Source organism: Carex rostrata, chromosome 18, assembly GCF_964058835.1.
Source record: "Carex rostrata chromosome 18, lpCarRost1.2, whole genome shotgun sequence".
NCBI classification, from domain to species: Eukaryota; Viridiplantae; Streptophyta; class Magnoliopsida; order Poales; family Cyperaceae; genus Carex; species Carex rostrata.
Genome location: NC_135935.1, coordinates 9655979 through 9667359, shown reverse-complemented (window position 1 = coordinate 9667359; position 11381 = coordinate 9655979). Strand labels below are relative to the sequence as shown.

Genomic DNA, 11381 nt, shown 5'->3' with positions numbered 1-11381 from the left:
GGTTGTGAGATCTAACCACCTAAAAAAAACTATAACACAGACCTATCAGCTAAAAAAAGTAACGGTCAAGTCAGCTTGGGTTGACTTCTACCGGTTATGTACAAGAAACATCCACAAGGAGAAGAAATAACCCGTGCAACAAAATCAAGCTGAAATAACCCGTGTCAAGTCAGCTTGGGGTGGTGGTCCACGCCACAAGAGCGGCAGCATCAGAATCATTGACTACAGGAAACGACACCATCACTGCCGGATCAGGAACATCCTTATAATTTAGTCCTGCCTCAAAATTTGAAAGAGGTGTCTCGCAACCAGTACTGTACGGCATAACCTGCAACAGAAATAATTAGTTTACTAACATTTTTTGTCTAAATTGGTTTACTATGTTTGGTTGCAAAACAAGTAAAGCTAGAATAGCCAAATCAAGAATAGCTATTGTTTGTCTTATTAGAATAGCCAAATCTCAAAACCCTTATTAATTAGCGACCAACAAAAGAATCAGGTTACAACCTAATTAAAGAAAACTATTGAAGTAAACATGATCAGTGATGTGCTCCAGTATAGTAAAGTAGTAACCACAAGGTTCAGCACATCACTCCAAGCAAATTGGATAATTAAATGCAAAAAATGTTGTTAGAAGGGAAATTGAGCAAAATTTCCAGCACATAACAGTGAATTCTAAGAAATTAGCCTGAGCTATAGATAGAATATAACAGTGAATTCTAAGAAAAATCAACCATATACCGGATTCAACAGTAGCTATAATTAAATGCATAACTAGAGAAGAGAGATGGGGGAATATCAAGTTTGAATTACCATAAACAATAAAAATTCAAAAAGAAATGAAATATATTGCTTACCAGCTCAACGTATCATGAAAACAATTGACAATAATGATCAATTGAGAAATAGAATGAGAATACAATACCTAACAGGTTTAATGAGACAATTTTGATGAAAATTTGTAGTTATATCTATCATCTTCTATCTCGATGTCTCTTACACCGACTGTTCCAGTGTTTGCCTTTATATGTCTGGCTTGATTCACATCTGCAATAATTCAAGTTTATTTACCTCTAAAGTGAAGAATTTAGAAACTATGTAGTTATGAAGGACAAATTAGTGAAAAAGCTCTTCATGTTTCAACCAATTATTTTCAGTGTTTAGACTTTAAGAGGGTTCTAAGCCAGTATAGTTTGGAATACCTTATCTAATAAAACATAGGGATCAAACCGAAAAATTCCCAGCAGCACTTCTAAACTATAAACAAACTTGCCTACTACCCAGGACCAAACTTCAATGAACTCAATTCACTCAACATAGGAGCCAAAAACCAGCCACAAAGAAGTACCTCAACTCAATTTGAAAAGTGACAGAAATTCACTATTCTAAACAGTGCCAATTAGCACCATTGTTATTGTTATAAAGATTAAACACAGTTAAAGGTTCTTAAAATTCTTGGAAACTCCCTGAGGTTCTAGTACAGCATGCAAACCATAACCATGCTTAAACCAGACTGAAACACCCATTTTGACAATTTAAATCTTGGATCAAGGAGACCTAGACATGATCTACCTGCTGTGATTTTAATCCATACGTTTTTTCTCAATTTAAGGGAAGAAATCTACCTGCTGTGAGTTTGATCTGTGCATACATTAGATTTCCTAAATGTCATGATTTGCAAAGGACATGATCCTAATGCCGTGGCCTATACAAGTTGTGAAACTAAGGTGAAAGTGAGAAGGCATCAAATTTTCTCAATGTGATGATTTCCAAAAGGACGTGTGCCACGTTCAACACTCTTTTAGAAGAGCTACGCAAGAAAGGAGGGAACGACAAAGTATCACATTTGCTGAATGCGATGATTTCCAAACTGAAAATGAAATTGACAATGCTCATGAGTCTAATGTCATGACCTATAGCACTCTTTTTAGTGGGCTATACCAAAAAAATGAAATTGACAAGGCATTTTTTTTTTTTTGTAAACAGATCAAACTAAAAATTTAAACAAATGTCAAACTAAGGAGAAACCTGATTTTCCAAATGTCATGATTTTCAAAGGGCATGAGCCTAACACCAGGACTGGCATTTGAACAGGACTATACTGACTATACTGACTATTTATCCTTATTTATATAATAACAGACAGGACTGGCACTTGAACAGCCATTCAGTAAATTGGCGGACAAAATATAAACAAAGAAGAGAAAGTCAATGCAAGTGCTTAACCAGCATGAACAAATAAGCATACCTAAATCAAAAACAAAAAAAAGGACGGGAAATTGAGGTCATCACTGGGCACAATTGTAGTAATAGATGTGAAAAGCAAGTATATATGGGATTTATGGGCCACGTTACCCAAAATGGCAGTAGGAACATACTATAGCAGTGCCTCACAACATATTCCCAACTTTTACATTATTAGTTATCAAGCAAACATCACAGACACAATTCGAAATCGCAAGTGATGCTCTGAAAATGTTGCTTAACTTCTAGTAAATATACCTTAAATGTCATTGTGTCCCAGATTGCAAGAGTTTTATCAGCACCAATGGTGATGAGTTGTGGTGCACTTCCCATTTGAGAGCTCAACTGCAACAACACCCCCGTCATGTGCCTGTTCACACCCAATAAAATAATGAGAAAATCAGATTATTATATGATAGCAGTTTAAGAACAGGCACTTTATTAGACATACTAAATTTGTGCATTTTGAGAACTTCAGACTGAAGTGCGATACATAGTATCTACAAATACAATTAAGTGCTGTCCTGAAATAAGAAAGGGAGTCCCATTCTATTCATCAAAAGCATAAATTTGAATTTTGGTTTTTCTCATTCGTTCCTCAAAATTTCGAAGTTCCATGCTAAACAAATGAGGAGGAAAAATTACCTTGAGACTAAGTTTTGGAACGAGTTCACGTGAATCATTGATATGATCAGCACTCCATAGTATAAGAAGGCCATCACTAGCGCCCGATACCAAAAATTGCTGATAAGGTCAAAATAGACAACAAAAAAAAAATTCTGCATCAACTATAACAAAGTCTAATTTATCAAAATTCATATCATGTAGTAACAAGTACCAGTAAATTAACCATGTCTTAAAAGAAAAGTTAGTGTTGTGTGCTACCTCACCACTAGCTGCAACAAATGTCATCAAGCAAGCTATGGAGCCTTTATGACCTCCCGTGTACCTTCTGACCATCTACACAGTATACCATCTTCAGTCATGATTCATTAAAATATACCAAAAAGTTAAAAAAATCAATTTAGGAAGCTTCATATAACCTTCCATGTAATCATTGATAATACTCTTATAACACCATCAGAACCACCGAAAGCAACAAGTGGGCCATCGTTGGAAGCAGACCGAGATAAGAACTCCATACTATAATAAGAGAAAAGTTGAACATTTACTGGTGGCTCAAGTGATATTCAAACATTAAAAATCGAAAAAATGGAAAGGATAAAAGAAAAAGGTCTTGCGCACGCTTAATTAACCAAATGGGTCATGTACTACTGAATATTAACAAACATTTTATAAGAACACCAAAATATGTCCACTACCTCACTCTCGAGATCACGAGGACAATTTGGTCATATTTTTAGAAGAAATAACAAAAGAAAAGCATAACATTTAATCCTATTATGCTTAGTGATTCACAAGAAGAAGCTTTTTTCACATACCAAAGTAGAGATCAATTATCAAGCTCCTGTTTGGGTACATCCCGTCCCCGCATGGTAACAAGATCCAAAAAGATGGCCTTATTCTCACAACAAATCACGACAAAATGTCTCCCTCTAGTGGATGTCACTGGGCTACCACCAAAAGCAGAGGAGTTTTGGTTCACTGCAGTTGGGGCCTCAGAAGCCACAGCCCAGCTACGCCAGTGCTGCCAGTAATGCACGTCATCGTCAAAGAAACCAACCTGCTTCACACTTTACAGAAAGATGGTTCGTCAGTGTAAAGGCATCATTGTAATTTTCCATGTCAACCAGAAGCACTGACTGTAATAGACCAACCATTACACACAAATCAAAGTGAAAGGGGTCATCCCAGATGGACTTGAACTGGCATGTCAATACAAGCTTGCTTTAGTAAGGTACCTCCATAATTGATACCAGTATGATACAGAACTGTATACCTAATTATGGTATGAACTGAAACAGTATGTACAGTTAACTTGCAAGATGGTATTATGCAATTCAGCACTGAATGTTGTATATCAGTACCAAGATTCTAGAAAAATGATGGTCTAAAGAAGGGTAAAATTGAGTTACCTGCCTCCTCCAATGGCCTCTGTGGGCCTCCCTCTGTGGGAATCTGTGTCACCCTCTGCTAATTTCTCGAGCTTTGCTCCAACTAACCGCCTCTCATCTACTCCTCCCGCTTTAAGCTCGTATATTATCTGAAATATCAGATCAGTGAAGATTTACAATGCATTGATCGTAATTCCTACAGAGAAAAAATGAAGTTGAATGGAAACCTGGCGGTGCTCCCAGTCCCAAACGAAGACGCGATAGGAGGCATCAGCAGTGACCATCCATGGATGCGTGGGATGAAGCTGGATCTTCACGATCTTGTCGCTCGTCGGGCGAAATGCCCTTAAGCGAAGCATCTTACTCTCTCACAATGACTTTCTTCACTTCTCTACTTCTCTAGAGAGAGAGAGAGGTTTGATAGATCTGAGGAAGAAGAAGAAGGAAGAGTTTCCCGAGTTGTAACAGGAAAAGGAATGAATTAGAGATCTGGAGCGCTATGTAATTACGAGAAAGTCGGTTGGCTAGCGCAAGAGAGTTCGATCGGTGTATGAGAGGCGGAGGCTTGGCGCGAGAGGAGAGGGCTCTCCCGATCTCTCTCTCTACCTCGCTCTTTCTCCGAAGAACTGAACTAAATGCCACTAAATAGATAGAAGTATGGGAGGAGCTAGCCGTTGTGATAAAATGGAAAGAATCTTCGATCTGGATTTTCTAAGATATCAAACAGATTTGGAATGGAATGGAGGAGTGAGAGAGAGCGGAGATAACATAAATTCCACCTGAGTTTTTTAGTTTTAGGAGAAAGACGATGATAGCACCTGAGGTAACATAAATTGTGAGTTTAGATCTTGACCGCTCCATCTGCTTTTGCACGAATATTAAAGGTGCCAGTGCATTCCACATGAATCGTGTTTTATTTGATGGTGATTCAACAGAGAGCCCGAATATTAAAGGTGCCAGTGCATTCCACATGAATCGTGTTTTATTTGATGGTGATTCAACAGAGAGCCACAGTCCTTTGCTTTGCGTGTAGAGCAAGCCACCTAGCCACCTACTTCAATTATTAAATTACATGACCTAATTCATTTATCTATATCTATATATGTGCATTTAAATTACATAAATGAATTAGGTTATAAAAAGATGTTATTAAATTACATAAATGTACAAATTATTAAATTAAAATTCTGTAAATAAGAATTTTCATAAAAATAACATACAATTTTTTTTGTGACATATTAAAAATAAGTAGTTTGATAAGAATAAAAATGTTAATAAAAAGTTTGCTAATAAAAAAAAGGGTAACTTAGATACAAACAAATTATAAATTGAGTTTAGAAACTTTCGTTTGATTAAATGTAATGGACGGTATTGTTCTTTTAATTGCCAGAGAAATCTCAATCGATCAATTACAACTTGCACGAATCTCAAAGCCCTTCTTACCTCTATTAAATTTGAAAGGTTGCTTCGGCAACTATTATGCAATTGTTTTTAAGACATGGAAGAACATATATAGAGATGTTATATATATAAGGTGGTGAGCTTCATAGACATTATAGAAATTGCGCAAGTAATAGATCATGTTTTCATCTTTAAACAACAAAAACTAACACTTCACAGTAGGTAAGTCTAGACTGCAGATCATGTTTGGAAGAGAGATAACATGCTCTGTGTATGCGTGCTATCTGTTTATGGCAAATCTTCCAAACATACCTTTTGTCTGACAAGATAACTGTTTTGTTGATATCTCTATCAACACAAAATAGTATTTACAACTAACAAAATATGTCAACGTTTTTTAAAAACCATAGCTCAGTTATGCCTTCTTCTCTTTTGCTTTCCTGCTGCTTTCACTGTTGTTTAAAATAAGGATATGTGTTAGTTTGTCTTGTAATTCGGAAATGATTGAACTACTTTAATTTATTCAATTGTTTTAGTAAAAAATGAAGTGCATTTTTTTTTATATATTTTTCATCCAAACTCTTAATAGGGGATTTCTTATTGTAAGGCATAGTGAATATAATTTGGTTTAACGAATAGATTGTGAAGATGTTAATAATGTGTTTTGCAATGTTTCTATATGAGGAATTGTTTAGGGCGGTTTGGAGTTCATGGGGTTTTTAGGTAGGTTGCTTAAGTTTATAATTGTTGGTTTCTGATTTGTGGTTGAGGGTTTAGGTTTTATGAGTTGCATAAAAAAAAAGTGAAATTGTGAAGGTAATGGATGTTGTAGATGACAGATTTATGAAGGGTATGTGCCATACAGGTGGAATTTAGAAGGCCATAAAGGTCATCAATCTGATATTGCGACCTATAACAATCTGATTAATGGGATGTGCATTGAAGGTAAAATTGATGAGGCCGATGATAATTTAAATAGCATGATTGCTAGAAGGCATAAGCCTAATGTTATGGGCTACATATTTTTATCGATGGCCTATGACAGAATGGTGAAAGTGATGTTATGGAGTACATTATGTAGAAGAGAGGTTAACATTACGTAACAGTCTTTTTGGTTGTTCTCTATAAAGTTTTGTGTATTGTTGAATATTATATGAATATAAGATTTCATTACCTGGTTCGTGGCTTTTTCGACAATTCTTGTATAAACAGTGGTCTGCTTGTTTTATTTGTCTCAGAAGTTGCTGGAAGTTTTGGTTGTGATTCAAAGCTGCATGAGAAAATTAGTTGTAGAAATAGATTAAATAGTGATTTCAAAGAAAAGGCATTAAGTAGAAACAGATTAAGTAGCACTCAAGCTGGTCGGAATAAAGTAGCAGGCATTTTTTTTTTAGTTGTATATACATGAGATAATTCATCAGGGAAACTTGTTTTCAGTTTTGAATTTCATCTACCTTGTACCAACTAAAGTAGCTGTAACCTCTTTATTGTTGTATATCAAAAGTGAAACTGAGAAGATATCAGACTTTCTATTTAAGACAAATCCTAAAAAAGTGCAAACCTAATATTGAAATGCAGGTTAGTAATAAGAGAACTATCACCTATAGCATTTTTATTCTTGGGATGTTTAACTTATGTGAAGCTAAAAAGACAAATAACTGAAGATATTGACATAGATTGCATTCAAAATGTGTAAGCTAATTATAATCTAATACTCTATGTGCATGATGTATCTATTAAGCACTATGCCTCATTGGCAACAATACTTGAATAAAGAAAAATGAGAAGTCACAGGTGGCAATGACTTTGTAGCATTTGTGCAGAATTACTTGAAAAACTGAGAAAAATATTGTGTTTTATTTTTAGTACCTGCTTTTTTGATATGGCGTTGCTGGTGTTGTCGGTAGTTGCTGTGTTGTTATTGGTGGTACATCTCATATGTTAGTCACATGATAGTAGATGCATAGTAGATGCTATCTTGTGTGAACCTGTTCCTTTCCCATTTTATTGTAAACAACAATTCTTTGTTCGTCAGCTCGCTAAATTTTGGCGGTAAGTATTCCTTTCCTTCGGTTTTGGACCAGTTTAAAAGGTCTTGTGCTGAAGAGCCAACCAAGTCCTCGGCTAGTTTTCCAATAAAACTGAATTGAGCCTCACTCGTATCGTCAGTAACTATCAAGCTGAAATTGAGCCTGTAGAACGAATTTAACAAAAATATATTAATAATAATTGTAGGAGAGATTGATGAGTTTTGAAAAACTTTATTATTGGTTTCTTAATGTAATAAACTCACCATGGCATAGGTTTTCGTACGTTGGTTTTGCATTTGTAACAGCAGTAAGATGGTTTTTCTTTGGTTTTTCTTTGGTTTGTGTTGATAAGGACATATTTGGAAATATTGCATCTTTCTGACATAATTAATTGTTTTTTCGTTAAATAAAAGTAAGGTTTTTCGTGCACATATTAAAACCAATACAATAGTCTACAATTAGTTTAAATGTTGGGAGAAATGAAACATTTTTAATTGGCGAATAATAGACAGGAAGTTATAAATTACTTATGGTGGTCCTTCAAATTTAACAAAGTCTCTAATATTAAACTTATGATAAATTAACGAAGGTAAAAAAAAAATTGGTAGGAAATTATGCATGGCAATGAAAATAATTGTTGTAAATACGTTTGAAGATATGAAAAGTTTTACATAACAGTAATGTACCTCTTTGTCAACAAATATATAGTCGTGAGAAATTTTTGTTCAATCTTTTGCGTTGAGAGCTGTCCAGAATTTTGTGATTCTTCCTCTAATTCTTTGTCGATACACTCCAGGTTTAAGCATTGCAACGGGCGTTATATTTTTCCGAGCAGCCATCTGAATATATATGGTAATGTTGAAAGTGTTAGCTAAAAGTACCAAATTTGTGCAAACTAATTTAAACATGGAAGCAACTATAATTACATAATATTGAAATATTTGTTCATGCATGAGCAAGTAATAGATGATGCAATACAACTATAGTGCTTGATCGCTATCATTAAGGAAAAGTGAGACTTGTTTACTGTCATCAAGGGAAATTGACAAGAGAGATTTGCTTACATGTGAAAAGAAAGAAAAACCAACAATATTAGCCAACAAAAGTATCAAACTACAATAGGAGAGTTCCAGTTAGCAGCAAATCCGATGTAACAGTAGAATAAATACATTAGTGTTATGGTTGGCGCATCATATCGATAAGGATTCTTTGATGTTTTATATGCAAGTTTGGCAGTTCAGCAAACTGATGAAACTTGGATTTTGAGGCTCCATTTTGGGAGCTTTAGGAATTGAATTTGGTTAATTCAAGTTCACAACTTGATAGAGGAGTGAACAAATAGTCTTTGAGAGTTGAAAGCATGTCATTTGAATTTATGGTTTGATTTCTATTCAATTTGCAGAAGGGCATGTCAATATGTTTTGACTTTTATGCAATCATCAGGTTGATACTCTTTTTTTAACAATTTCTTCAAATTTCTTTAACACTACCCATCATTTTAAGTTCATAGGCATGTAGTAAATTGGTTATTAAGTGTTTGTGTAAAATTTCAGATTCTGGATCAAAAGGGAAAGCCTTGTTTCAATCCATAGCACAGTTGGTTCTCTATACTATGGATTTTGGCAGTCTGATTTGGCATTTTGTATTCCTTGATTTCTTGAATGTCAAGGGGTGATCTAAATTCGTAGATGTCTTCTAAATGCTATCAGATACACATCAGATCTATCTCATATTTTTAGGAATTTTATTTCACTTATTTCCATCCAAATTTGTATCGTCAACACAGCAGTTCAGGATCAGTGTTGGATACCACTCGGTGATTTGAATTTCTCTTTCTTTGGTTGTCATTTGATTTTGAAATTTGTCGAGGTTATTCTTTGCTATTTTTTCTTTAGGCTATAATATTTTGAGGATTTAAGGCATAGCCTATAAGATTTCATCAACGTTTGAAAACAGCAAGTTGGCTAAATTTTATGGTAAAAGCAAACTGCAACTTTCTCTGATCTTCTAAAGTACTGACCTTGAGAAATGGAAAATAGAGGCACGGTTGCAGTTCAAAACTTCTTTGAATTAGCTCTTAATGGAAGTATTGACACCGTCTTTTTTAAGATCGGATCCTATGAGAAGGGAAAGGGAAAAATTAGTATAAAATTGCACAAAATAATTTTACACGACAAATTTCGAAAATAGAGTGAACACGCCCTTCTTTGATGGAAGATGTATATGTTGATTTTTTCTTCGTATGATTAAATAATTCATTGACAGGCGAATTTCTTGAAGGAGGGAAAAATTGAGAAGCTTTAATGGTTGTAAAGCCTCAGTTGCAAATTCAGGCAAATCTGAAAAAATTAGCGTGGCCGATAACTAAAAAGGAGTCACTAGTGTCACAGACCAAAGCACATTTTCATATGGAGATCATGTTAAGCTGAACAGATCGATTATTTGAACTTTTAAAATGGAGCTAAGCATCCATAGAACAGACCAAAGTGCGCTATGCATAGTACCATAGCCTCACACTCTCTTCTAAATACAGAAAAGGAAATAACTGACAGGTAGTCTGGTGTCATAATTACTCTTTACTAATTAAGTAGTACCTTGTTGAGTTTGACTCGCCAGTTGCTTCAGTGTCTCCATCAGTTGATCGCACATTGTGTTAGTCGAGGAGAGCTTTGAATCTAACCCAAGCCAGAGCTTGGCATTCTCAGTCTGTTTTGCTTTGAGCTTTGCATTTGCATTTATAGCATGTCGAAACTTGGTTTCTACAGTTTGCATATGCTCTGTTGCCCTTTTTAGCTTAGCATGCTGCTCAAATTGCATATAATAGAGTTGAGCAGTGAAATCGTGACCCTTCCTCTTTAATGTGTCATCTGTATAATCAATCAAAAGAGATTCATTCACTCATCAGCTGAGGAAGAAATGATAGCTATTTGTGTAAAAAATAGGAACTTGTTTGATTTGATCGAAATCAACGGTTGCTTTTGCGGCAGCAGAAAAATTAGAGGCAATCATATACTTAAGAGGCACAGTAGCTTAGGGTTTTAGCTAAAGAGATTAAAGATCTGCACACTCACCGGTAGAGAAGCTATCGATCGTGTGAGAGAAGCCGATCCGAGTCAGATTTGACGCCAAGGGTTAGTGTATGGAAGTGCATTGAAAGGAGATAACGATCGACGAACTGATCAGTGGTTATGTTGCGTGGAAGAGAATTTGCCCCGACTCCTCTCTCCTCTCTCTCCTCTCTTCTCTCTCGCACCCTTTTTTTTTTTAGAAAATGACTTTGTATAGGTTACCAAGTTTCTCTCTCGCACCCTTTTTTCTCTGTCCTCTCTCTCTCTCTCCCTCTCCGAGTCTCAGTTACTTAGAAATGAAATGAACTGGGAAAAGAACCGACTACTACTATGTGTCCCTTTTTTCGGCTTTTTTTTTTATTTCAGTAAGAATTTTCACAAATAATGTATTAAATCGGATAAAATTTTACTATTAATGACAAGTACTTAAAATACTTGTAGATCGAATGATCTACTAAATTATTCATTTTACGCAAATAACAAAGTTGTATGCATTTTTAGTATTAATGATTGTCATCAAATATACTTGTAAATATATTTAATAAATAATGGGTTTGTAATTTTTGTCATGAAAATGATATTCCTCTTCTCCTCTCCTGTGTTCAATTTTATTTTTTACATCT

The 11381-nt window shown here is 35.1% G+C and overlaps 2 protein-coding genes and 1 long non-coding RNA gene across 4 annotated transcripts; all 3 read right to left on the bottom strand.

Moving 5' to 3' along the window:
- Positions 1–2498: 2498 nt before the first annotated feature.
- LOC144569638 (putative cytosolic iron-sulfur protein assembly protein 1) lies at positions 2499–3416 on the bottom strand. Its single transcript, XM_078320102.1, has 4 exons — positions 3288–3416; positions 3130–3204; positions 2890–2988; positions 2499–2614 (listed from the first exon to the last, which is right to left on the bottom strand). The coding sequence occupies exons 1-4, from the start codon at positions 3384–3386 to the stop codon at positions 2540–2542; spliced, it is 348 nt and encodes a 115-aa protein (XP_078176228.1). The 5' UTR covers positions 3387–3416; the 3' UTR covers positions 2499–2539.
- Positions 3417–3686: 270 nt separating this feature from the next.
- LOC144569637 (uncharacterized) lies at positions 3687–4740 on the bottom strand. Its single transcript, XM_078320101.1, has 3 exons — positions 4487–4740; positions 4281–4408; positions 3687–3938 (listed from the first exon to the last, which is right to left on the bottom strand). The coding sequence occupies exons 1-3, from the start codon at positions 4616–4618 to the stop codon at positions 3698–3700; spliced, it is 501 nt and encodes a 166-aa protein (XP_078176227.1). The 5' UTR covers positions 4619–4740; the 3' UTR covers positions 3687–3697.
- A 1086-nt stretch (positions 4741–5826) lies between these two features.
- LOC144569865 (uncharacterized) lies at positions 5827–8582 on the bottom strand. Of its 2 annotated transcripts, XR_013516169.1 has the most exons (4): positions 8377–8582; positions 7530–7852; positions 6835–6930; positions 5827–6112 (listed from the first exon to the last, which is right to left on the bottom strand). It is a non-coding gene; the product is annotated as an uncharacterized LOC144569865 (long non-coding RNA). The 2 variants fall into 2 exon arrangements; XR_013516168.1 differs by lacking the exon at positions 8377–8582 and having other exon boundaries at positions 7530–7964.
- Between the last annotated feature and the right edge of the window lie 2799 nt (positions 8583–11381).